Raw genomic sequence first — 27487 nt, 5'->3', positions numbered from 1 at the left:
GAACTGTACTCATATCCTTCCTCTTGTAACTGGAACCCCTCTGCACAGTATTTTCACAATAAAAAACTTCTTTTTTTTTTGGGTCCGGTCGTGGGGCCTGAACTCTGGGCCTGGGCGCTGTCCCTCAGCTCTTCAGCTCAAGGCTAGCGCTCTACCACTTGAGCCACAGTACCACTTCCAGCTTTTTTCTTTTTGCTTATGTGGTGCTGAGGAATCGAACCCAGGGCCTCAGACATGCAAGGCAAGCACTCTACTACTGAGCCAACTTCCCAGCCCCCAATAAAAAACTTCTTAAAAAAAGTAACTACCATCCTTACTGCTGGGGAGATCAGAGTTGCCAGAGCTTCCTCCACGTTCATATAAAACAAAATGATTGTCATTTAGGAAAGTCACCTCACGCACAGGTTTCCACACCAGTCTTCTTTAGGCCTTTTGCTTCTAGGCAAGTTGGAGATAAAGGCTAATTGTTGGTTGTAGAAGTGTCTGTTTTCCTTCCACTGTGTAGGATGCAGATAGAAATTGAATAAACTCAGCATGGTTTGTATACCCTATCTTTGAATATCTGCCTTGTTATTTCTTTGAAGGTACCTTGGGAAATTATCCTTAGCAGCTAAAACTTAAACCTCTTAAAATTCAGCTTCCCACTGCCCAGGCCCACTGGACATGGTCTGGCTGAAGTTTCATCTTCCTGGTTAATATCCTTCTTTGAATGCTCTGACTACAGAAAGAGACTCCCACTGGTGCATTTTCAAGGGTGACTCCCACGTGATGCAGTGTGGAAGGAGAGGTAATGGTGGGGAGGGGTGGTTGTGAGCAGTCGTGCAGTGGTGTAGGTACCGAGGGACTAAGTCACCCTCTTGAGTTGGAAGGCCAGGCTCAGCCAGGTGTGGCTGGGGTGCACACCCTGCGGCCTCTCTGCCTGCCTCTTCCTCTTGTTGCTCTCCAGCCTCTACTGAGTGTGAATGGGCTGCTTCTGTCACGCTGGAGGTAAAGAGGACTTGATTGTGTTCAGGCAAAGGCTGGCTGTGTGCATCTCTGCTTAGTCCTTTTTTCCCCTGAGCCTAGTAGTGTCTCAGTTGCAGGACTCACTAGGAAACTCAAGGTGATGTCTTCTCACATAGCATGAGTGGCAGAGGCCTGGGCAGACCTAGGATTGCTGTGCCTTTGTGTCTAGGCTCTTTTTGCCCCTTCCAGTTCTGAGTCCTGAGCTGTGCTTTGGACGTGAAGCTCTCTTAGCTTCCTTTCACAGTCTAGCTCACAGGACTACAGGACATGTTGGGCACAGCACCAACGTGTCAGGCTGAGCTGTTGTGGATATGGGCATGGGAAGCCAGCATCCGTGTGTGTGTGTGTGTGTGTGTGTGTGTGTGTGTGTGTGTGTGTGTGTGTGTGTGTGTGTGTGTGTGTGTGTGTGTGTGTGTGTGTGTGTACGTGCGCATGTGTGCTTGTGCACATGTTACATCTCTCTTCTGCAGCTGCATCACCTACAAGACCAGGCATCTCTTTAAGAGCCCCTCTTCTTGCTCTTTTTTTTTTTTTTTTTTGGTTTTTTTTGGTTGGTCGTGGGGCTTGAACTCTGGGCCTAGGCTCAAGGCGAGCACTCTACCCCTTGAGCCACAGTACCACTTCCGGTTTTCTAGTGGTTTATTGGAGATAAGAGTCTCACAGACTTTCCTGCCCGGACTGGCTTTGAACCGAGATCCTCAGATCTCAGCCTCCTGAGTAGCTAGGATTACAGGTGTGAGCCACCGGTGCTTGGCTTCTTGCTCATTTTTTGCCCCCACTTTGTACCTAAACCAAGCACCATTTAGTGGTCTAAAACAAGGGTTTAAGACAACCAAAAATCTGAAATTCTTCAGTTTTTCATGGGCCCAAGTCCTTAGAAAGTGAGCCAGAGACCTCTCAGATCTCTGCAACTGTGACGTTGGCATGGACCTTGCAGGCCTGGCATGTGTTTCCCGCCTCTCACCCAGTCTGCGATTTGTCTAGATTTTCCTTGATACGTTGAGATGCATAGAATATGGAGCTTTAGAGAAATTCGGGGTTCCTTAGCAAACAGTGCTCCAAGCAGAGCCCCAGGTGTTAATTTATAAGAGGGAGATGACAGACTGGGGTATAGGCAGATGTGGGGGTATGTGTGATGCAGGGTTGGCTTATAAGAGGAGATGGCAGACTGTGGGATGTGAGTAGATGTGGTGGTACGTGTGATGCAGCGTTGGTTCTCACCAGAGGACTTGTCTCCTGCTGTACAAGCTCTTTTATGCGGCATGCTCTTTTGAACCTTGGCTTAAAGCTCGGTTTGGAGAAAACATGGTTCTGGCCTTCTGGGAGACCGTGTTGGAGGCCGAGAGGGATTTTCTTCCTTGTTCATAATAGATGGTGTGTTTTGCTTGCTAAGTCTGAATCTTTTTTGTTAATAGATTTCTACTTCTTGAGGGGATTGATTTACTCCCATGCTTCCAATTTTACAATGACAGGTCAGTGAAAGCCAGGATGCACAGAAAATGCTGGTTTTCCTTGGTGGTTCTGTGGCAGCTGGATGATGTAATCCTATGAGCTTCAGCCATGTCAGAAGGTGTAGAGTGAGACAGGTCTGGGCCTTCTTTCTGAGTTCCCTCTGGCAGAGGGAAGCTCCTGTCTATCCCATTGGAGTTTTGGTCATGGCGGTTGTCTGTGTGGGCAGAAGTTAACCTGCAGTGGTAACACACCGGCCCGGGAGCTGAGAAGTCAGGTCAGCCAAGTGTCCCCACCAGCTTTGATCTGAAGCTCGACGGACAGCAAACGTTTCTCTTCTACAGCCCACACTCTGAGTTTCTTTGTGGTTTAGACCATTTCTTTCATCTCATGTGTAGTGCCATGCCTCACTCCATACTCTCTGAAGTGTGGAACTTGGAGGGGAAATAGCAGGGCTCTCACACCTCTGCCGGCCTCTTCATTGTCCCGATCCTGCCTCCAGGGTCCAGCCGTGTGCTGCGGAGTAGAGGGAGGAGTCATTCCCCCTTCCCCCTAGGGAAAAGGGCAGGAAAGACCAGAGGCTAAAAATAGTCAGCTTCTAAGAACCTGCTTACTGCTCCCTCAGGTCAGCTGTGGTCCACCCATGAGCACCACAGAGCGTGTTTTGGAACAGAGATGAGAAAAATGAATCAATGCCACCACTAAATATAAGCATTTATTATATGTCCTAGGTAGAACTCTGTCATTGGCTGGTCAGGCATCATTTGGTCATTGTAGAGCTGCATGTATTTGTGATCATGCGTGTGTGGCAGTAAAATGGCTCAGGTACCGAGACATGCAGGATTATGGGTAAGTATCTCACAAACCCTTTTGGCACATGGAAGAAGAACATATCCATTTACAAGGGACCTCTTCTTACACTAAGTAGAGGCAACGCCGGTGCAGCAGGTAGGCAGCCTTGGTCCAGTCACACGGGAGGCGCACTGGTTGGCTGTGCTGGCAGTTCTAAGGTGGCCTTGGTGTACAAGATGCCGAATCCCCTGCTTTTCGTTCTTTTAAGCAATAGGGCTTTTCCTCACTAAATTAAGAAACATGAAAATGCTTCTGCGTTTCTGAGTAGATATGGTCTGGTTGAAAGTGTCAAGAGCCCTTCCTTGCTTCCTGGGAAGCCAGAGGTGACGCCGAGAGCTCGTACGGCTGTTGGGGCGCCACCTGCTTTAGGTGGCGTGTACCTGCTCACCACATTCTCCTCTTCATGTGTAGTGTCCTCTTTACCAGAGAGGACTTTCTGTCTGAACTTTCAGACTCTATTTTGGATAACTTAATAAGGTTATTGCCTTTGTGTTCTTCTGAGCATGTTCTCTTCCTTTCCTGTAACCTGAGAAAAGTAGCTGTGCTCTACCCTGCTGCAGCTCACAAATGGACAGGCCAGGCTGAGCAATAGTTAAGGGCTCACGCAGTGCTTGGCCTGTGTGACTCATTCCATTCCTTTTATCTTGGTTGGGCTGCTAAATATAGACTCTTTCATCTGTTCTTTCTCCCATTTCTGTCTTTGATGTGGTGGGCCAGGCTGGCAGGGTTCTTGGGTGGGTGAGGGGCACACAATGGAACTGGGGTGCCAGGCTGGCATGGCGATGAGCTGCTGAACTTGCAGAGCCCCACGTTACCTCTGATGACCAAGGCTCAGGGTGACGTTTCTTGCAGGAGGGAGAGGCAGACTTTTTTTTGGGGTGGGGGGTTGGTTGTGGGGCTTGAACTCTGGGCCTGGGTGCTGTCCCTGCGCCCTTCAGCTCAAGGTGAGCGTTTGAGCCACAGCACCACTTCTGGTTTTCTAGTGGTTTATTGGAGATAGGAGTCTCACGGACTTTTCTGCCCGGGCTGGCTTTGAACTGCGATCCTCAGATCTCAGCCTCCTGAGTAGCTGGGATGACAGGCGTGAGCCACTGGCACCTGTCTAGAAGAGGCAATCTTAATGTTGTTTTGTTTGGGGGCTTAGTATATGTGATCAAGGATCATCTTAGTTTTATTCTTCTTTCTCTGTTAATAGGTGCCTGTCCTCATACTGAGTGTGTGTGTGTTTACTCATAACAAGGGTGGCTTAGTGGTAGTGTGCTTGCCTAGCAATCATGAGGCCTTGAGTTCAAACCCTAGTATACAAAACAAACAAACAAACCTAGATAGAGTATTAGTGAGCAAGGCAGTCTCTTTTTTCTTTTTTTCATGGGGTTTGAACTCAGCGCCTGCACGCCATCCCTGAGTTCGTTCGCTCAAAGCTAGTGCTCTACCACTTTGAGCCACAGCACCACTTCCAGTTTTCTGGTTTTTTTTTGTTGTTGTTGTTGTTTTGTTTTGGGTCTGGTTGTGGGGCCTGAACTCTGAGCCTGGACGCTGTCCCTCAGCTCTTCAGCTCAAGGCTAGTGCTCTACCCCTTGAGCCACAGCGCCACTTCTGGCATTTTTTTTCTGCTTATGTGGTGCTGAGGAATCGAACCCAGGGCCTCATGCATGCAAGGCAAGCGCTCTACCACTGAGCCACCTTCCCAGCCCCTTGGAGATCAGAGTCTCTCATATTTTCCTGTCCAGGTTGTCTTTGGATTGTGATCCTCAGATCTCAGCCTCCTGAGGAGCTGGGGTAACTAGCATGAGCCACCAGCGCCCAGCTAAGGCATTCTTATCTAATGGCTTTTGATACCATGTTTATCAGTTACAGGAAGTTTTAAGATCTCAAAGGTGTGTAGTGATATTAGTGAACAGTAAAGTGATTTCTGTGTAATAGTGAGAGATGTCCACCTCTCCCCCCATACCCCACCTCTTCCTAGACCTCTTCCACTTCTCTCCACCGTCATGCCCCTATCCTCATTTATGTGGCATTGAGGACTCAGTTTTCTACACTTCCCTTAACATATTCAACTGTACCATATTTTTAGTTAAAAGTACAGTTTTTCAGGTCCAAGGGTGTGGCTTGGTGGTAGAGCACTTGCTTAGCTGCTCAAGGGCCAGGGTTCAATACCCAACACTGCAAAAAAAACAAACAACAAAAAACCAAAAACCAAACCAAAACAAAACAAAAAACCAAAACCCCCAGAAACTAAAAAAGGAAAGTCCTCCTGTGGCTGTGTATGAACTGAGCAGGCCCAGCTCTTGAAACTTGGCCTCTGGCCTTTCACCCGTTGAGTGCTGATCTTGAAACCTCATGTCTGGCTTCCCTCTGTAGTGTGCCGTCCCCAGCAGCTGGCAGCTCCATTCCCAGGAGCCTGGCACACACGGCTGCTGGGGCAGACTTGGCCATTGTAAAGCAGAGGCTGGTTCGGCCTTGCTCCCTCTGCTCTGACTGTATTGTTCCGGACTTCATGTGATAATATGCTCCAACAGACAGAGAGCACATGAGCTCCACTCTGCAGTTGTAAACAGTGTGAGCTCTGTACGTTTTCTTAGCCCCTGTTCTATTGCTCTGTGCTCACTCCTTGTGTATTCTAACCTGGACCTAACAGCTTCATTAATAACATTGCTAGTATTTTTCTGGGAGGAGAGTGAACTGCAAAGAACCAAGTCCTGGGCATTTCCAGCTGTGACGCACAAGTCAGAACTGTTTAGTTTCTCAGTGGAGATTTAACCCATGTCTGGAGCAACCGGATTCTTTTCTTCTCCACTCCTTTTACTGCTTTGCAACATTTACTCTGGAATGCCCAGGTGATCGTAGCAACTTTCCTAAAACACTCTTTCCCTAGTAGGGAGCACCGTGAAGGTGCCGTTAGCTTCCTCTTGGAACAGAGGCTCCCGCTGGTGAAGGCGGCAGGTGTATCTCTGATACACACACCGAGGGCATTTTATGTTCCTGATTTCCTCTGTAGACAGCTTCTGCCCTTTGTCTCCCACTTTTTTCCCATGGCTTCTCACGGAAAAGGTTAAAAGAACTCCACCTACACACCTGTGCTGCTGCCCGCTGCCATTTGCCCATCGCAGCGGTGGTTTTGCCGACAAACTTGCTCCACCTTGTCTGCCTGCATTGATTGGAGGCTGATGATGTCATGGCATAAAATTCAAATGGACTGTTTTCTCAGGGCTGGCCCACAAAAAGCAGACAGCACAGCTCTCTCTCCTTTGTTTCCTTCAGCCCCGCCATTAAACCAGGATAGAAAAAGGTAGAGCAGTCTGGGATCATTGTATTCACGAGAGTATATGGTGCTCTTTTGCGTTAAGAGATTTTGGTCTGTCTGCTTTAATTGTCCTTGTTAAGAGAGAGGAACATTCTGAAAGCAGCCATAATAATTCTGGCCCAGGCAAGGCCAGGAAGAGGAGTTGATGTAGGAAATCAAAGCAATTTCACTTGCAGAATGTGAGTCTTGTGCTGCTGCCAGCAAGCTTTGTCACAAACCTTAGCTATATAGTGAGGATTCTTAATGTGTGCGTTCAGGGCATGGTATGATTGTGATGCTGCCTCTGAAGGCACTGAAGGCCCAACGAGCAGACGTTGCTGGAGAGTTGACCTCCCCCCATGTTGATTGCACAGGGAGTCTCATTTTTTACAGCGTATCTTGGTCAGAGCATTCGCGCCGTCGCCCTGGGGTGGACCCGATGATCTCTGCTGTCCCGTCAGGCCACACTGGGCACCACCAGGGCACAGAAAGAACAATGGTCTAGGTTTTTACACACAGTGAGACCAAAGGGAGGATATTCTCTGGGGAGGAACACAAAGGCAAAATGCCTCTGTGCCTCTGGTTGTATGAAATAATATTTATCAAAATGGACTCCTGGAAAGGGAAACAAGAGGTTTTTGTTCATTGTTTTTGTTTTCTTTTTTGTTTTGTTTTGTTTTGTTTTGTTTGTCTATCTGTCTTTGGGAGTGAAGGGGATACAGAAATGGAAGGACAAAGGGTTGAACAAATGCTGCAGTGGTACTCACGAGAGACTATGTTGCACATGGATCACACTTTGTCAGGGGGGACAGGAGGGAAAAACTGGGAGAGAACCAGCAGAGGGGATGACATTGTCCAAAAAAATGTCCTTCTTACCTGACTTCTATAACTGCAATCTTTCTGTGTCTCACCTTTATAATAAAAATAACAAAAAAATCAGCACAAGCTGGAAAAACAAAACAATTGCGTCATGCTTACAGCAAGCCTACCCCAGGCTCCAGGGGTTGTACTTAACTCCCTCCCCGCATCAGGTTTAACTCCCAGACTGTGTGGTCGGCACCAAGGGCTTGGCTCATTTTGTTTTGCCTTGTAGGACTTCTAGACACTTGTCATCGGTATCTGCTCAGATCACCTTGAACCCTCATAGGGGCCTGCTCTTCCAGGGGTTTCTGTAACCAGCACCACCAGTAACAGTGCCCTAAATAAAAGGGTCTGCTGCAGATCTGAAGTCTCTGAACCTCCAAAGACATTTCCTATTTAGTTTTTACATGTGGTCCTTGTTTCCTTAGGATATCAAATTAGTACTCAAATCACTTTCTTTCTTTCTTTTTTTTGTCTGTCTTGGGACCTGAACTCTGGGCCTGGGCCTGGATCTGTCCCCATCCCTCAGCTCTTCAGCTCAAGGCTAGTGTTCTACCACTTGAGCCACAGTGCCACTTCCGGTTTTTTCTGCTTATGTGGTGCTGAGGAATCAAACCCAGGGCCTCATGCATGTGAGGCAAGCACTCTACCACTGAGCCACCTTCCCAGCCCCTCAGCTAATTTCTGAAAGTCTTGATTGGAAAAGCCACACATATACCATGCTGATGAAGTTGAGGAGGTAAATAAAGCTTGGCTGACCGGAGGCTTCATTAGCAGGACAGAAGATGGGACAAGCACAGAGCTGACCTTGGTGGGACTGGGTTATATTTGCCCTTTGCAGAGCACCCTGGACGTGGATGTGTTGGACAGAGGATGTGCCAAAGCTAGCCTGGCAGCTACTACCACTCAGTGACGGTCTCCCTCTGCCTGCTTGGATTGTGCTTTAATTGTGTGTTTCCTTGCAGACCTACAATCACTGGGCTATCTTTGGATGTATTGTGGTATAGCTTCACCTCAGCAGAGACAGAACATTACAGCTGGTGCACATTTTCCTGAACAAAATATCCATATCCAGATGAGACATGTTGTTTTCTTGAATTCTGTGGAATGTTGCTCAGTTCCTTGGTCAGGCAGCCTTCCTTGTGTTACTGTTTCAAGGTTGAAGAAAGTAGAGATTTGCTGAGAGGGTGGCTGACGCATACGTGGACGAGAAGGCCCATTGAAGTAGATGAGCCTCTGGTCACTCCGCTGAATATGTGCTGCCCCCTCTCTTTTCAGTCCTGGTGGCTCATTAAAATCTGCTGGGGAGAAGGGATGGGAAGGGGAAACAAAGGAGGAGGCAACGATGCTTGATAAGAAATGTACTGACTACCTTGCCCATGTAATTGTAACCCCTCTGTACGGTATTTTCACAATAATTAAAAAAAAAGAATCTGCTGGGGTAGAGGGTTATAAACACCAACCAATCACCACTTACATTTTGATTTGGTTGGGGAGGAGTGAGGCCTGATGATCATTGGAATGCTTTTGAAATTCTTTGATTTTTCTCATGAACTTTATGTTTTCCCCCGCCCCCGCCCCCGCCCCCGCCCTGTGAAGGCAGAGCAGATAGCTAATCTGCAATTATAAACTGGTTTGCAGGCTTGTTTATTGTCTATTCTCCACAGAGAGCAGGCTCCACAGGGGCAGGCACTCTGTTTTCATTCACCAATGTAAATTTAATGCCAAGCATAAGGTCTGATACAGACTACTCACTTGATAAATAATTTGCTGAATGAAAGGAAAGGCACCAAGGTATGTTGGCCTTCTGCCTGGAAAGCAGCTGCTTTGGAGATGTTCTGGTATGCATCACACGGAGATGTTCTTATGCAAGGGACCCAGGGGACTATCTTGTCTGAGAATGTGCAGCACCACCAGAATGCAGGTTCTGAAAGCCACAGGTGGATCACAATCCATTCCTGTCCCCCTCCACCTGCTCAGTTTAGAGTCCCAACACTCTATTTGCACTCAGAGTACACTTTGGATCTGGTGACTGTTCTTTCAAAAGGGAACACCTTCTCTGGACTATAGACCTTGCTTCCAGGGACTTGAGAGCTGGCCAGGCAGGGAGCCTGGCCATGTTTACTATTTATAAAGTATATGTCTCTAACTCTGACAGAAGCTGCACCCCATTAGTTTCCCAGCTGTCTGACAGATCTTATGCCAAGCAGTGCTGTGTTGGATTTTTTCTTAGTATGTAAGATATGATGTGGATTCTGTTCATGTTGCTGCTGGGTATCCTTCAGATTACTCTCGTCTCAGAACACTTACAAAGTGCTCCCATTTTAGTGTTCCTATAACATATGCCTTATGAAATATACAAATCCGGAGATTACAACTTGAATTTTTACAGCCTTCTGAGTAGTGCACTTGGGCTTTCTTAAACTTTAAATTTCAGCCTGTAAAGTAAGCCAAAGCATGTACATTTCATTTTCATGAGCCGGAACCAGCAGGTCTATTAGCAATAGTCCTTGTATAATAAATTAGACAGCATCTTAGAAAATCAGGTGAGGCCGTGGCTCACACCTATAATCCTAGCTACTTAGGAGGCTGAGATCTGAGGATTGCAGTTCAAAGCCAGCCGGGCAGGAAAGTCCATGAGACTTTTTTTTTTTTTTTTGGGTCCGGTTGTGGGGCCTGAACTCTGGGCCTGGGTGCTGTCCCTCAGCTCTTCAGCTCAAGGCTGGCGCTCTACCATTTGAACCACAGCGCCACTTCCAGCTTTTTTCTTTTTGCTTATGTGGTGCTGAGGAATCGAACCCAGGGCCTCATGCATGTGAGGCAAGTGCTGTATCACTGAGCCACCTTCCCAGCCCCATGAGACTCTTATCTCCAATAAACCACTCAGAAAACCAGAAGTGGCACAGTGGTTCAAGTGGTACAGAGCTAGCGGCTGAAGAACCAAGGGACAGCATTGAGTTCAAGCCCCATAACCAACAAAAAAAGAAAAGAAAGAAAGAAAGAGAAAGAAAAAATCAGCTGAGCAAGAGCCACTTGTAACCAGAAACTGCCACTGGAGCAGAGAAGGGCGCCTGGGGGACACTGGGCCTCTTGGCCATCTGTTAGCTTTTTAGGACTGAGTCGATGTGGAATGTGGTCTGTTGGCCCTTGGGGGTCTGTGCTGGCTAATCTTATTGGTGCTGAATTAGATGAAGGTTAATAAGCCTTCTATAGTGGTTGCTGGCTTCAAGTCCAGAGCACTTGGAATTTTGGAGTCTGAAGAGCTCCGGACAGTTGTTTTTTGGCAATTAGTCTTTAGGAGAAAAGAAATTTAAAGTTCAGTTGTATTTCAGTCCAACGTGGACAAGATGGGGTCATCTCTGATGGGGTGGGAAGGGAGAAGCTGTGGACTGCACTAAGACCTTGCGGGGGGGGGGGGGGGTTAGGGGAGTTTGCAGTATCTCCCAAGTGTAAGAAAAAAGGCTTGCTGTTCCTTCCTTCAGTATTTAATTTCTGACCAGAGGGCCCTCTTGTAGGGGGAGTCGGGGGAGAGTGATCATGGTGCTATCAGAGCTCAGAAGGAATTTGACTAGCATAAAAAAAAGATTGCCCTCGAGAAGCACTTGGTCCAGAGAAAAAAAATCGTCTTAAGTCCCACATCTTTTAAGTTAATTGAAAAGGGATAATAGATTCTACTGGGTGGATTTTAGCCCTTCAGATTTATTTCTCCCTGTCAGGGGAACTGAGGTTCTCTGAAGATAGTTGGAGGAAAAAATTGACCTTTTTTTTTTTTTTGGGTCCGGTCGTGGGGCCTGGGCGCTGGCCCTCAGCTCTTCAGCTCAAGGCTAGCACTCTGCCACTTGAACCACAGCGCCACCTCCGGCTTTTTTCTTTTTGCTTATGTGGTGCTGAGGAATGAGGAATCGAACCCAGGGCCTCAGGCATGCAAGGCAAACGCTCTACCACTGAGCCATCTTCCCAGCCCCCAAAATTGACCTTGTTGATAGCCAGCCCATTCCCTGCTGTAGCGCTGGACCAGGGTAGATTCATCTTGCTTGGTGGTAGAGTGAGGGTAGAGGGTCTACCTTCACATACCCTGCTGATGAGCAAAAGCCTTTTCTCTTGTTAACTGCTCACATCTGCTAAGCTTTGTTCTTCCTAGATAATTAGCTGTGCTTGCTTTCTGGCTTTCCTTCAGTGTCTGCATCTCCAGGAAACCTGTAGGGTTAGAGTGTGCTGTGGGAGCAGCAGCAGCAACAGGTGTAGAATGGTCTCCAGAAAGCCAAAGAGAGGGCACAGGGAGATAAAGACCGAGTCTTTCTCAGAAAGTCATGCTGACTTCAGTGGAGTGATGGAGACAGGAGCCAGATTGGACGGGACCTGGAGTGGCAACATGAACAGAGCGGGATCTGGAGTGGCATCAGAATGGACTTGGGAGATCTTGGTGGTAACAGCAGGAAGAAGAGGCCAGTAGCCCAAATGGGGGAAGGGAGGGTGTTTACGGGTTAGGAATGGTGTGTGTTTGTGTGTGAGTGTGAGAGAGAGACTGTGCACACGTGTTTAAAGCTGAGGGACCCTGGTGTGTTGTCATCAGCTGAGTGGTAGTGAGAAGTTTAAAATGTTTATGGGTTATGATTGCACAACGTGGGGATGTACTCCATGCCATTGAAATGTACCCTGAAAAGGGGGGCTTCAATCGAGGGAAGTCATGGTAGGGATGGAGCCATATTCCCAAGACAACTGAGGGGTTGGCCGGGGATAGGTAGGGAAGTAGGTAGATGTGCACCTGGAGAACAGGAAGCCACAGCATGCTTCCCCGCAGACAGCAACAAAGGGCTCATAGTGTTTCTGTTGGTATTCCTGCATTGCTGGCTGGCATTGGGAAGGAGCAGGTGACCTGAGGTCCAGACCACCTTGGGGGAAGGGGTGGGGTCCTGTGGATGACCACCAGGCAGTGTGGAGGCCAATGTGGCTCACATTTTCACTTGTACCTCCCCCATCACTGAAACCAGATACCTGAAAGAGACAACAAGAATCACTTATTTTGTTCCTAATCCCAGAGATGGCAGCAAGGATGTGGTGGGACAGATGTTTGCAGCACCGTGACCAGGAAGCAGAAAAGAGACAGATGTTTTAAGACATTCCGGGAGAGGAAGCAGAGAGAAACGCACAGTTTATCACGTGGTAGTGACCTTGGCGAGGCTGGTAGAGAAGAGGTGGTGAGACGTGGTTAAGTTTGGTCTGTATGCGAAGATAGAATAAGCAATATGGGATTTGGTAGAACTGAGAGTAATTGTAAGGTTTGGGCCGAGTAGCTGGATTAATGGTGCAGGATGCTAAGGAAGAAGCAGGTTGAGTGGGCGACTGTAGAAATCAGGAGTTTGCTATTGTATATGTTAGCTTTGAGATACCAAGTAGCAATGTCAGATAAGCAATTAGTGATACACGTTCAAGAGAGGTGGTGCTGAGAGCCATGAGATGCTCTGGAACAGAGTTTATCTAAGTGGGTTGCGTCTCATTAATGAGTCATGGGATCAGTACAGTAATAGAGCAGGGAGGCGTTGTTTTTAATGGGATAGAAAGTATCATAATACCTCAGTAGTGAGGGCCGTTGTAAAGAACATTTGCTTTTCTTAGTGAGCTGGGAATTTTATCATGTTGGACTTTCTAACGGTTGCACTTAGATCACTGTAGTGGGAGATTCTTTAAAATAAGAGCTCTACCTGCCTTTCACGGGGGCCATTACTCATACGTCCTGGATGACTGAAAAATATCAAATGTGGAATAGCTGTTAGAGTATTTCTCTGGTGCTGCCTGGCCTTGACCATAAGTGTTCTGTGATTCCGCGGTGGTGATAGTAGCAGACTAGACGATGAGGAATCCCGTTCCGGGCTAATCTCCTGCCAGTTGTGTGTTGGGAAAACATTCTAAAACCCTAGCTGTAGGGAAGGGTACAACATGACAGGTCTTTCTCGGACCTTGCGTTTCCCCACTGTCACCCTTATGAGGTATTTATTTTATTTTTATTTATTTATTTTTGATTGGTCGTGGGACTTGAACTCTGGGCTTGGGTGCTGCCCCTGTGTTCTTCAGCTCAAGGAGGGCGCTCTACCACTTGAGCTACAGTGCCACTTCCAGTTTTCTGGTAGTTTATTGGAGATAGGAGTCTCACAGTCTTTCCTGCCCAGGCTGGCTTTGAACCGCGATCCTCAGCTCTCAGCTTCCTGAGTAGCTAGGATTGCAGGCGTGAGCCACCAGCGCCCGGCTATGAGGTATTTATGTCTCGACTGCTAGAGCGTTGCTGTTCTCTGAGCACCTGTGCCACTCAGGCCCTCCAGTCTCCCTGCTAGCTGCCAGCCTTCGCATCGTAGCCGCCTTGGCAGCCCTTCCTTGAGTGGAACGTAAGCGCCTGCTGTGTGCCTGGAACAGTTTTTGTTGCTCTCTCCCTTTGAGTTCCCCTCATCTCCAAAAGGTGCTCTCCCCAGGCTCAGGGAGGCGCTCTCCTCGCCTCTCAGAGCTTAGGTTAGTAGCAGGAATGTGCTGGTCTTTTGTAACTCAGTTCTGTATACTTGCTAGAAGGTAGTTTGAGGTTCACCTTTAGTCCTGTCCTGAGATCCTATAGTGAATGAAATAGTGTTAGCTGATTGGAAAAATGCTTTGGAATCAATACCTTAAAGGTGTGTGTGCTTGAGCCTGCTAAAAGTGCAGACTGATAAGTCTTGTATTTGCACTTTTAGCTACTCAGCCTTTTAGCAGCCAATAGGAAGTGTTTCTGTAAAACCAGGCTGCGCTGGGTCCATTTCAAAGGAGCAGATGCAATGATAAGCCTTGAGATGGAAAAGAATTATGTATTGCGCGTATGTCTTCTAAGTTTTCTTTTTTTTTTTTTTTTTTTTTTTTTTTTTTTTTTGTCGGTCGTGGGGCTCGAACTCTGGGCCTGGGCGCTGTCCCTTAGCTCTTCAGCTCAAGGCGAGCGCTCTACCACTTGAGCTACAGCGCCACTTCCGGTTTTCTGGTGGTTTTTAATTGGAGATAGGAGTCTCATGGTCTCTCCTGCCCGGGCTGGCTTTGAACCGTGATCCTCCGATCTCAGCCTCCTGAGTAGCTAGGATTACAGGCGTGAGCCACCAGCGCCCGGCTTCTAAGTTTTCTTGAAAGTGCATAACCCGCTGTATCTGGGCAGCTATTTCTAACAGATTGTTTGTACACCTGTGCATCCCTGTTTCTAAGCATCATGTCTCTCTGATGAGCTTTTCTTTCCTTCTTTCTTTCTTTCTTTCTTTCTTTCTTTCTTTCTTTCTTTCTTTCTTTCTTTCTTTCTCTCTCTCTCTCTCTCTCTCTCTCTCTCTCTTTCTTTCTTTCTTTCTTTCTTTCTTTCTTTCTTTCTTTCTTTCTTTCTTTCTTTCTTTCTTTCTTTCTTTCTTTCTTTCTTTCTTTCTGTTGGTCGTGGGGCTTGAACTCTGAGCCTGGGTGCTGTCCCTCAGCTCTTCAGCTCAAGGCTAGCACTCTATCACTTGAGCCACAGAGCCATTCTGGTTTTCGTAGTGGTTTATGGGAGATAAGAGTCTCACGACCTTTCCTGCCTGGGCTGGCTTTGAACCACGATCCTTAGATCTCAGCCTCCTGAGCAGCTGGGATTACAGGCGTGAGCCACTAGCGCCCGGCAAGCTTTTATTTCTTAAGCTGTAGTCCCATCTGTTTTTTTCCCACAGTGAGAAGGAGTTAAGCTGTTTGGTAGATAGCTCTGGGTCCATAACTACTACTTTTGTGCTTTGGAACCTTTGAACTTTTTCAAACTACTGTTTCCCCATCTTCAAAATAAGCCTTCTGCCTCGTGGCATTGGTGGGATTGCACAAAGTACGGCCTGACACTTGTAACTATTCCGTGTTATACCCAACAAAGGAGTCTCCTGCCTTTTATAACAGGGAAGCACAGCAGGAGCTTATTGGCCCAGGCCTGCCCTTTAAACAGCCCCCTCCCCTCCCCTCCCCGCCATTGTCATTATTACACCTTCTGGAACCAACAGAGTAGGAAGGCAGTTTTAAAACCCTTATTTGATAAAAGATTAGTATCCAGAATATACAGAGAATGCCTAAAAACTTAACAAGAACAAAAACAGTTCAAGAATGGGCAAGAGACACATTCCTCAAAAGAAGATAAGTAACTGGCTGATGATTAGTAATGTTTCACACCACTACTCATTAAGAGAGCACAAATAAAAAATACAGTGAGGGGCTGGGAAGGTGGCTCAGTGGTAGAGCGCTTGCCTTGCATGCATGAGGCCCTGGGTTCGACTCCTTGGCACCACATAAGCAGAAAAAGCCAGAAGTGGCGCTGTGGCTCAAGTGGTAGAGCCTTGAGCTGAAGAGCTGACGGACAGCGCCCAGGCCCAGAGTTCAGGCACCACGACCGGACCCCCCCCCCAAAAAAAAAATACAGTGAGATATTACCCCACACCTTTGGATGATGTAAAGAATTATGCTAAGGAAAACTAAAATAGTAAATCTTGGTGAGAACATGGAGAAGTGGAACCCGTGTTCACTACTCATGGGAATATGAGATAGTATATCCACCGAAGAAGACAGTATAAAAGTTCCTCCAAAAGGTAACTATAGAGGAACCCCAACTTCACATATATCCAATACACTTAAAAGTAAGGTGTTTTTCGCCGGGCGCTGGTGGCTCACGCCTGTAATCCTAGCTACTCAGGAGGATGAGATCTGAGGATCGCGGTTCAAAGCCAGCCCGGGCAGGAGAGACCATGAGACTCCTATCTCCAATAAACCACCAGAAAACCGGAAGTGGCGCTGTAGCTCACGTGGTAGAGCACTCGCCTTGAGCTGAAGAGCTGAGGGACAGTGCCCAGGCCCAGAGTTCAAGCCCCACGGCCAACAAAAAAAAAAAAAAAAGTAAGGTGTTTTTGTTTGTTTGTTTGCTTGCTTTGTTGGTCATGGGGCTTGAACTCTGGGCCTGAGCACTGTCCCTCAGGTCTTCAGCTCAAGGCTAGCGCTCTACCACTTGAGCAACTTCTGGTTTTCTGGTGGTTCATTGGAGATAAGAGTTTCATGGCTTTTCCTGCCTGGGCTGACTTTGAACTGCAATCCTCAGGCCTCAGCCTCTTGAGTAGCTAGGATTACAGGCGTGAGCCACCAGTGCCCAGCAGAAGTAAGGTTTTGAAAGAAAAATGTATACTCAGGTTCATAGCTACATTATCAACTGTAGCTAAAATGTGGAAGCAAAATAAATAGCCATCAACAAGTATGAATAGATAAGGAAAATGTGATCCTAACATAAAATAGAATGTTCTTCAACCTTAAAAAGGAAGGAAATTCTGAAATATCTCCAGCATGGATCAGTGTTAAGGACATTGTACTAAGTTAGATAATCCACATAAAAAGGCAAATACTATATGATTTGATTTTTATGAGAGTATTGAAGATCATAGAAAGAAAGTAGAGGGGCTGGGAAGGTAGCTCAGCGGTAGAGTGCATGCCTTGCAAGCATGAGGCCCTGGGTTCGATTCCTCAGCACCACATAAACAGAAAAAGCCAGAAGTGGTGCTGTGGCTCCAGTGGTAGAGCGCTAGCCTTGAGCTGAAGAGCTGAGGGACAGCGCCCAGGCCCAGAGTTCAGGCCCCATGACCGGCAAAAAAAAAAAAAAAAGAAAGAAAGTAGAGCCGGGCGCTGGTGGCTCATGCCTGTAATCCTAGCTACTTAGGAGGATGAGATCTGAGGATAGCGGTTCAAAGCCAGCCCGGGCAGGAGAGACCGTGAGACTCCTATCTCCAATAAACCACCAGAAAACCGGAAGTGGCGCAGTAGCTCAAGTGGTAGAGCGTTCGCCTTGAGCTGAAGAGCTGAAGGACAGCACCCAGGCCCAGAGTTCAAGCCCCACGACCGACCAAAAACAAACAAACAAACAAACAAAAAAAGAAACAAAGTAGAATATTGGTTGCTTGGGGCTAGAGGGAAATGGAGAGCTATTGGCTAATGGATATAGGGTTTTATTTTATAAGATGTAAGAAGTTACAGAGATGAATGGTGTTGATGTTTACACATTCTTGTGAATGTATTTAATAAAACTACTAAATGCTTAAAATAGGTCAAGATGAGCCAAGCAAGCATGGTCGTCCATGCCTGTAGTCCTAGCTGCTCAGGAATCTAAAGCGAGAGGATCACTTAAGCCTAGGGAATTCAAGATCAGTTTGGGTTGTGTACTGAGGCTTGTCTTACACAAACACACAAAATGTTTTTATTATTACCACAATAAAAACATTTTGGGGGAAGATAAACAAAGGACTGTTTTTTCCCCATTGCATTTTGAGCTTACTTCGTAGGATCCTATAGCACTTTATCTAAGGGCGACATGCCAGAGAGCTGAGAAGCAGTTTTTGAGGTGATGAGGAATCTGAGTCCCGCCCTTCCATTTAGTGCACTTACTAACTCATCGGCAAGGGCTTTAGTGTCCCCTCCACAGATCACAGCAACCCAGTGGCTTGTGCTGCAGAAGGATTAATCAAGAACTTGAGGCACTTTGGTGACTTCCGTTTTAGTTTCTGAGGCAAACTATGAGGGAATCTCAATCTGAAATGGAGTTTTCATCTGAATCTTCTCCTAACTGTATACCTCTCCCTGAAGAGGCTGAGAAAAGGAGTACATGGTAGATTACTTTCGGGTTCAGAGATTTGCATACTTAGGGGTATATTAATGGTGGGAGGCAGGGGAAAGTTAACTAGGCTTCACTCTGCTCCTGTACTCTTCAAGTGTGATTCTTATTTTCTTTTTTCTCTTTCCTTTTTCTATTCTTTTTTTCTTCTACTTAGCTTACATTAGTTATACAGGGAGGCATTTCATTGTTACATTTCCACACAAATACGGTGTTTTCCAGTTCATCTCACACACACCCCTGTCATTCTTCTTGTCCTTTTCTTCTTCCCTTTCTCCTTCTGTTTCTCCCTCCCTTCTTCCCTCTTTGTTTATTTTATTTATTTATTTTTTATTATTATTGGTTGTGGGGCTTGAACTCAGGGCTTGGGCACTGTCCCTGAGATTTTTAACTCAAGGCTAGTGCTCTACCACTTTTTTTTTTGGGCGGGGGGGCGGGTCGGGTCGTGGGGCCTGAACTCTGGGCCTGGGCACTGTCCCTCAGCTCTTCAGCTCAAGGCTAGCACGCTACCACTTGAGTCACAGTGCCACTTCCGGCTTTTTGCTTATGTGGTGCTGAGGAATCGAACCCAGGTCCTCGAGCATGCAAGGCAAGTGCTCTACCACTGAGCCACCTTCCCAGCCCATGCTCTACCACTTTTGAGCCCAGTGCCACGTCTGGTTTTTTGGTAGTTCACTGAAGATAAGAGTCTTAGGGATTTTCATGCGTGGGCTGACTTTGAACCACCATCATCAGATTTCAGCTTCCTGAGTAGCTAGGATTACAGGCCTGAAACATTGCCCTGACTTACTTGCCTGCCTGCCTGCCTTCCTTCCTTCCTGCCTTCCTTCCTGCCTTCCTGCCTTCCTTCCTGTCTTGCTTCCTTCCTTCCTTCCTTCCTTCCTTCCTCCCTTCCTTCCTTCCTTCCTTCCTTCCTTCCTTCCTTCCTTCCTTCCTTCCTCCCTCCCTCCCTTCCTCCCTCCCTCCCTCCCTCCCTCCCTCCCTCCCTCCCTCTCTTCCTCCCTTCCTCCCTTCCTCCCTTCCTCCCTTCCTCCCTTCCTCCCTTCCTCCCTTCCTTCCTTCCTTCCTTCCTTCCTTCCTTCCTATCTACTTTCCTTTTTTGTGCTCTTCCTGGGGCTTGAACTCAGGGCCTTGAGCTTTTGTGCACAAGGCTAGTGCTCTACAACTTGAGGACATGAGGACAGCTTTACTTCTGGATTTTGCTGGTTAATTGTGGGTAAGAGTCTCACAGACTTTCCTGCCTGGGCTGGCTTCGAACCATAATCCTCAGATCTCAGCCTCCTGATTGGCTAGGATGACAGGCGTGAGCCACTGGTTTCTGGCTACCTTTTTCTTTTTTTGGGGGGGGGGGGAGTCAGTTGTGGGGCTTGCTAAGGGCCTGTGTCCCAGAGCCTTTTTGTGCTCAAGGTTAGAGTGGCTAATTGGAGATAAGAGTCTCATGGGGACTTTGCTACTTGGGCTAGATTTGAACCATGATCCTCAGATCTCAGCCCCTGAGTAGCTTGGATTACAGGCATGAGCCATCAGCACCAGGCTTCCTTTTCTATTTATAAAGGCTCTTTCTTTCTTTACCTCCAGATAACTACCCCTCATTCTAAGGGCATGAGGCCGAGAGTTCTCACAAGCAGCCATGAGTCAGGGCAACCTTCACTCTTTGTTGTGACCAGTAACATGAACACTGTTCCCACATGTTCTTTCTCCTTGGCCCAGGAATGCACCAAGCGCCTGCGTCAGCAGGCAGCTGCCATGAGACAAAGCCCTAGGGGTGTTGTTAGCTGGCAGAGTCATACAGATGCTTTGGAAACTGCTTCTTCCTCTTTCCTCCTCAGGCCTCTCCCTTCCCCCCTCCCTCTCTCCCAGACCTGTGCTTTTCTGACCTGGGGGTTTCTGGTACGTTCTGGCCAGGTTTCTTGATCTGTAGGTTCCTGTGATTATGAATGTTGGTTTTTCCAAGATGCCAGGGATGAATTGTACACAAGGTGGTCCAAGACAGGCCAGGAGGACACGATGTATGGGGGCAGGGGACAAATGCAGGCCCTTCTCTTCTTGTTCTTCCCGGCTGTTCTGAGTGAGTCAGAATGCTGGGCAAGTCCCTGGTGGACAAGACACTCAGTGTGGCGGAGCCACAGAACAATGCTCGGAACACTGCAGACTTTCTTCCTGATACAGCCATCTGGCTTGCAGGAGTAGAAAGGTGAGGCGGCCCAAGGGACTCTGTCTCACGTATTCTTGCCGTGGGGTGCTGTCTCATTGTTCCAGGAACCGACTTCCCTCTGTTCCTCCGTTGTCATTAGTGCCCTTCAGGTTGTGCTCACTAACCCTGAGCGCCTAATGCTGGCCAGTGCTTGGAAGCAGGCGTGCTGCGGCCTTCAGAAGCTGGGACCAAACGTGTTCGTTTGGAAGTGTTTTCACAGAGTTGGAGTGGTTCTTAAGGAGGCACACACCTCCTGTGAGATTTCGTTTGGAAATGCGCTGTGGTGGTTTGCAGCTCTTAAGGGATGTTTACTGCAAAGCAGGCCACATGGAAGGGAATGTCAGCCCCTGCAGCAGAATTCTTTGGCCAAAGGTGATGTGCCAAGGGGGGCGGGTACATGGGAAGCAAGGGAATAGCTGTGACCAGGAGAGGCTTTTAGAGATACGTGGTTTGCATTCAGCGAGAATATCATGCTTTTGAGTGCTCTGAATCTTGGCAAGAAGTAGACAATGGCTGTTGATTCCAAACAGAGAAAAATCATTTTACCCCTCGGCAAGAAGCAGCTCAGACCTGCTGTGTTCAAAGCTTGCCACACATTTAATGGTGACCCTGGAGGAGGTAAGGTTGGTTGTGAACACAGGTGGTGGGTAGGAGCGGGGGTTGTACGGTGTTGCCTGTTCCCAGAAGGGTAAGTAACAGCTGTGGTGATCTCACACCAGAGGGAGCGGCAGCCCCCCGTCCTGCCCTGCCCCTTCACCCCTGCGCCCAGGCCCTCTGCCCCCGTGCCCTTTCTCCCCACGCACCCCACCCCAGGTCGCAGCACTGCCTGGGACCTTTATTTCCAACCCCTGGTTGTTGTCTGCCATTCTTTCTTCCACCTCTCTAAACACACCTGGATTTTTCCTCTCCTACAAGCCATCTTTGACAAGCCATCTTTTCTAAGATAAACCTTAGCATGAAAGAAGAAGGTGCTGTTTTTGTTTTTTGTTAAAGGGCTTTAAATTATTTTGCTGGCTTTTTCTACCAGAGGTAAAACGTTACTTAGGGGAAGCTAAAAGTCAGTTCTAGTTAATTCCTTTATTTTATTCTTGTTTCCATTTGCTGTGCTGGAACCTAATGTGCACATGCTAAGCAAATGTTCTGCCACTGGGCTGCATGTACTTAGATTCCTAGTTGCTTTTCCTACTGGACTCTTGGACACTTGGATGTTGGAAGGAGCTATATTTATTAGCAGTGCGCATCTTAATATCCAGAGCTAGGAAAGGTTGTTGAGTACTAGAAGAGGCCTAGCTGTTGATATGGAAAACACCAGGGAAGTTCAGAGCCCATATTTACTACTTCCTCATGAAATTTAAAACGTATCTCCAGCTGATTTGGCTTAGTCAGCTGCGACAGTGAGATATAGAGAAAAGCAGAATGTTACTTTTTCATAGTGGGCAATTCTTTCTCACATGCAAACCCTGGGCCTAGTCCGTGTCTTTGTGAAACTGGGTGCCTATCCTTTGAGAGCCGATTTCATAGGCACTTGCAGCTTAAACCATCAGGTTTAAGTCACTTCACGGTTGTTTTTTATAGTGTTTGATTCTCTCCTAGTCTTCATTTAGCTAGCCATTTAGTAAAAAATTTTACCAATTAGTAAGAATTTTACATGGTGCCTTTATCTTCCTCTTCTGCATGTAGTATTCTTTATCTACTGCAGTGCTGGCTTGGTGGACATGAATTCCTGTAATCTGCATTTATTTTGTTTTTCCTTCAATTATGAAAGTTAGCTTTGCTAGATGCAGTAATATAGGCTAGGTAGTAATTTTCTTTCAAGGCTTGAAATACATCGTTCCATATTCTCCTTGGTCTTAAGTTTCTACAGTTTTTCTGATAGGTTTGCCTTTGTATATGACTTGGCACATCTCTTCTAATGTTCAATATTCTTTCTCCATTTTGTGCACTTAATGATATATATATATTTTTTTTTGCGGGGGTGGGGGGTGGTCCAGTTGTGGGGCCTGAACTCTGGGCCTGGGCACTGTCCCTCAGCTCTTCAGCTCAAGGCTAGCACGCTACCACTTGAGCCACAGCACCACTTCCGGCTTTTTTTTCTGCTTATGTGGTGCTGAGGAATCGAACCCAGGACCTCATGCATGCAAGGCAAGTGCTGTACCACTGAGCCACCTTCCCAGACTTAATAATACTTTTAAGGGTGTTGTTGTTGTTGTTATTGTTTTGTCAGTATTGGGACCTGAACTCAGGGTCTGGGTGTTGCCCCTGAGCTCTTTCTCTCAAGGCTAGTGGTGCTCTCATCACTTTGAGCCACAGCACCACTTCCAGTTTCCCAGTGGTTAATTGGAGATAAGAGTCTCGTGGGCTTTGCTGCCCAGGGCTGGCTTTGAACTGAGATCCTCAGATCTCAGCCTCCTCCTGAGTAGCTAGGATTATAGGTGTGAGCCACCAGCACCCAACACTCTTAATGTTTTAATGATAATATGATATGAGGAGGTTCTTTCTGGTCTTCTCTGTTTGGTGCCCTAAAACTGCTTCTGCTTTCAACCCATTGGCTGTCTGTCACTACTTCCCAGTAGTCTGAACTGGAAAGGTAGAAATCATTCTTGCCTCTTTGATCTGTAAGAGTCCCTGGTTTTGTTTTGCTTTATTTTTTGGGGGGGTCCGGTCATGGGGCCTGAACTCTGGGTCTGGGCACTGTTCCTCAGCTCTTCAGCTCAAGGCGGCTAGTACTCTACCACTTGAACCACAGCGCCGCTTCCGGCTTTTTTTCCCCCTGCTTATGTGGTGCTGAGGAATCGATCCCAGGGCCTCAAGCATGCAAGGCAAGCGCTCTACCACTGAGCCACCTTCCCATTCAGAGTCCGTGGTTTTACTTCCCATGCACATCCTGCACTTTTTCCTTGCTTGGCTAGTCCTTATGTTCCAGAAAGGCCCGGCAGCCTCCTTGGAGGTTCATCTTCAGTGTGTGTCGGGGAGACCGCGTCTCCCTACCCTATGATGTAGGGACTCTTGGGCCTCTTTCTAGGGACACTTAGAATGACACTAGAAAGTGTATAGTATTCTATAGAACATTCTGTAGTATCCCATAGTATTCTGTTCATGTGTCTTTCTCATCCACTAGACTGTTAAGATCCCTGAAAGCAGGGCTGTTACTCCTCTTGCATGCCTGCCATGTGCCTGGGAAGCCTCACTGCACACTGGCTGGGTGCATGCATGTTACCACTTGGGAACTCTGCTTTGGAGAAGGGTATGTAGACACAGAAGTATTGACCATTCTTTCTCTTCCTTCTCTTTATTAGATTAAGGTGACAGTGTCTGGTGGATCAGCAGCCCTCCTGTTGCCCCTCTCGGGGTGCTGATAGTCGAGAGCATGGAGGAGAACAAGCACGAGGTGATGAACCAAGCTCATATCCTTTTCGACCGATTTGTCCAGGCCACCACCTGTAAGGGAACCCTCAGGGCCTTCCAGGAGCTCTGTGACCACCTGGAACTGAAGCCTAAGGACTACCGCTCCTTCTACCACAAGCTGAAGTCCAAGCTCAACTACTGGAAGGCCAAAGCCCTCTGGACCAAGTTGGACAAACGGGGCAGTCACAAAGACTACAGAAAGGGAAAAGCATGTGCTAACACCAAGGTAAGGGCCTGTCTGCTCTTGGCCCTGGGGTCACTGGCACAAGGATTTCACCTGTGCCAACGAGAAGGATTGAGAGAGGTGGACAAGGCGAGAACCAGGCAGTCTATTCTCAGCTAACCAAAGAAGTTAAGTTTAGGTTAAAACTTTACAGATCCGCTACTCATGTTTGATTTGACTGTTCCATGTGTCACACCCTATTCTGAGCCTATTTCTTGTGTTTATGTATCGATATACAAAGTCTCAACTGTTGAAAAACAACCCTAGGTCAAATATATAGAAACTTTTTTTTGTCAATCATGGGTCTTGACCTCTGGGCTTGGATGCTGTCCATCAGCTCTTCAGCTCAAGGGTAGCATTCTACCACTTCACTTACAGCACCACTTTACATTTTCTGGTGGTTTATTGGAGATAAGAGTCTCATGGACTTTCCTGCCTGGGCTGGGTTTGAACTGCGATCCTCAGATCTCAGCCACCTGAGTAGCTAGGATTATAGGCGTGAGCCACCAGCGCCTGGCTCTATAGAAACTTTTTAAATATTTATTTTGAAGGAAGGAAGTCACTGAATTACCATGGGAAGGACGTAAGTCACTGAGCTAGGCCCCTTAGCACACCATCTGACACAGGAATGATGTAAGGCACTGAAGTAGGCCCCTTAACACCGCATCTGGACTTAGGAAGGACCTAAGCCGCTTAGCTGGGCATCCTAGCTAAAGAGTCCAAGGGATCCCTTGGCATCCCATCTGAACATGGCTTCTGGGATTTGTATGTCATCTTTATACCAAGTCCTCAGTCCATACTTAGCACCTGGCCAGGAATTTCCACATGTTTCAGACTATCCTGTTCATATTCCAAACGTCTATGTTGATTCCCAAGTAAGGAACTTTTGTGAGTTGAACTACTTCTCCTACCTTTACAGTATACCGAAGTAAGATTTCCGTGAAACAGGTTGGCTTGGACAGAGACTTGAGGTGTGCATTCACTTGTGTGGAGGAGGCATGAGGAAATGGGGAAGAAAAGAGACGTTTCCTGCCTCCTTCCTTGTGAGAACATGTTCTCTGAGGTGTTTGGGAAGAGTTAGCCGGGAAACAAATTTGCAAATGATTTCAGTTTATGTTATTTTGGCCTTTCATGAGCTTTGATTTGTCCTGTATGGTGTGTGAATGCCTGAAGACCCACCCTGGTCAAAAAGTTTGAAGGCATGACTTCCACGATTACTAGTCTTCAGTAAGAATGAAGGAAGGGGCCAGAGAGGGTGGAAGTTTAATGGTAGGATGCTTGTCTGGCATGCCCGAGACCTAGGATTCTATCCTCAGCACCAACATCAAACAAACAAAAATAGATAAAGGAAGATAAAGAAAAGGAGAGCAAAGCCATGTTCTCTTTGTGCGCATGCTAGTCTCACCTCACTCCAGTCCTTTGCTAGAGTGTGGATTTTCAAGAGCATTTCCGTGACTTTCACCCTGGAAATAACAACTTTACCACTCATTTCACCACATGAAACTTTGGATCTTGAGAGTTACCTCCTGGAAGTTGTTTGTGTGGTAAACCCAATCTGGATTCAAAGATTGCTTTGACCACGTATTTAATAATCTGTAAAATGATAAACTTAGAAAAATATGAGAAGGTCCTCTCCTGCTAATCAAAGCTTAAAAGTGAATTTTTCAAGTGGGTGCCAGTGGGTCACACCTGTAATCCTATTTCTCAGGAGACTGAGATCTGAGGATCAGGGTTCAAAGCCAGCCCAGGCAGGAAAGTCCATGAGACTTCTATCTCCAATAAATCTCCAGGAAAACCAGAAGTGGCACTGTGGCTCAAGTGGTAGAGCACTCACCTTAAGCTGAAGAGCTGAGGAACCATACACAGGCCCAGATTTCAAGCCTCACAACCAACAACAACAACAACAACAAACAAGTGAATTTTTCTTTCACATATATCGTTTGTTCAAATGGCTACCCATTTAAATCTATTGCAGATCTGTGAGCTTTCCAGGTTACCACTGTACATAGGTGCTGGGCTTATGCCTTGTGCTGACAGTTCAGTTTTCTTCACCCACAGAGTTATGAGCTCTCTCAAGCCATCACAAGTATTGTTACTCAGATGGGCCTGAACATTTCTTGGGGGAGAATAGCCTGAGTGGAGGGCTTTCACAAACCTGGCTCTGACGTCATGTAACTACTCTAGAAGTGTGAGAGGTACGGCCTTTGCACTAAAAGTCGCTGTGTTTTTCAGTGTCTCATCATTGGTGCTGGTCCCTGTGGTCTGCGCACAGCCATCGACTTGTCCTTGTTGGGAGCCAAGGTGGTGGTTATTGAGAAGCGAGATGCTTTCTCCCGCAACAATGTTTTACATCTCTGGCCCTTCACCATACATGATCTGCGAGGTCTGGGTGCCAAGAAGTTCTATGGCAAGTTCTGTGCCGGAGCCATTGACCATATCAGTGAGTAACACCGGCGCTCTTGTAGGGTTCCACCCTTGCCCTGCCTGCATGCTCAGTAGACTTCAGATAGGTAGGTTAGCTCAGGAATTCCTACTCAGCAGCCTGGTCTATTCCGATCCTATTGGTATCTGTTAAGTAATTCACAGTCAGAAGACCTGCCACCAGTGGTTCTGTAACTAAGATCTCAACTACAAGTATCCCCTAGGCAAGGAGAAGTTTTGGCTTAGTCAAAAGTTGTCTCATCTCATCTTGGTCTGAGCACTCGTGGTGTGGGGGATAGGTAGGAGGCAGGTGTGGAGAATCCGGTAGCCAGTTTGGTTCTTAGTTCAAGGAGAGAAGTGCACAGGCAATTACCTGTCTTCTGTGTGATCTTCCAAATGCTCTGCTGGTATAAGAACTCAGTGCCAAGGGAACACAGGCTAGGAAGCCACACCTAGAGAAGCAGAGTCCTAGATGAGTTGTGAGTGGGAAATTGATACTGGATCCCTTTGGTTTTTGTTTTGTTTTGTTCTGTTTTGTTTCTGGTTGGTTGTGGGGCTTGAACTCTGGGCCTGGATGCTGATCCTGAGCTCTTGAGCCACAGAGCCACTTCTAGTTTCCTGGTGGTTAATTGGAAATAAGAGTCTTATGGACTCTCCTGCCTGGGTTGGCTTTGAACTGTGATCCACAGATCTTAGCCTCCTGAATAGCTAGGATTACAGGTGTGAGCCATTGGTGCCTGGCAAGGATCCCTTTGTTTAGGCAGCTCTTCTAGTCTATTACCACTTACAAACCTGTTTGAGATCTGTTACTTTTCTTTTTTTTCTTTTTGGTCGGTCATGGGGCTTGAACTCTGGGCCTGGGCCCTGTCTCTCAGCTCTTCAGCTCAAGGCGAGTGCTCTACCACTTGAGCTACAGCGCCACTTCCGGTTTTCTGGTGGTTTATTGGAGTTAGGCATCTCACAGTCTTGCCTGCCCAGGCTGGCTTTGAACCGCCCGGCAGATCTGTTACTTTTCTGAGATGATTTTTTTTTTTTTTTTAATGACTGTAAGTGGTCTGTCTGAAAACCAGTTCACAGTAGCATCTACATTCTTAAGTTGTAGGGGTGTGTGCGTGTGTGTATGCGCGCGTGCGCGTGCGTGTGCGTGCG

The 27487-nt window shown here is 47.2% G+C and overlaps 1 protein-coding gene across 1 annotated transcript in view; it reads left to right on the top strand.

The window, feature by feature from the left end:
- The window catches only part of LOC138817904 (F-actin-monooxygenase MICAL3), a 158053-nt gene that overhangs the window by 26476 nt on the left and 104090 nt on the right, over positions 1-27487 (top strand). The window contains exons 2-3 of the mRNA XM_070008675.1: positions 23586-23920; positions 26150-26357. Of these exons, the coding sequence (XP_069864776.1) occupies positions 23657-23920; positions 26150-26357 (472 nt within the window). The 5' untranslated portion in view covers positions 23586-23656. The remainder of the gene's footprint in view (positions 1-23585; positions 23921-26149; positions 26358-27487) is intronic.

The sequence above is a fragment of the Dipodomys merriami genome, unplaced genomic scaffold, assembly GCF_024711535.1.
Source record: "Dipodomys merriami isolate MVZ:Mamm:240054 unplaced genomic scaffold, mDipMer1.0.p SCAF_703, whole genome shotgun sequence".
NCBI lineage: Eukaryota > Metazoa > Chordata > Mammalia > Rodentia > Heteromyidae > Dipodomys > Dipodomys merriami.
This window is presented reverse-complemented; position numbering and strand designations above follow the sequence as displayed.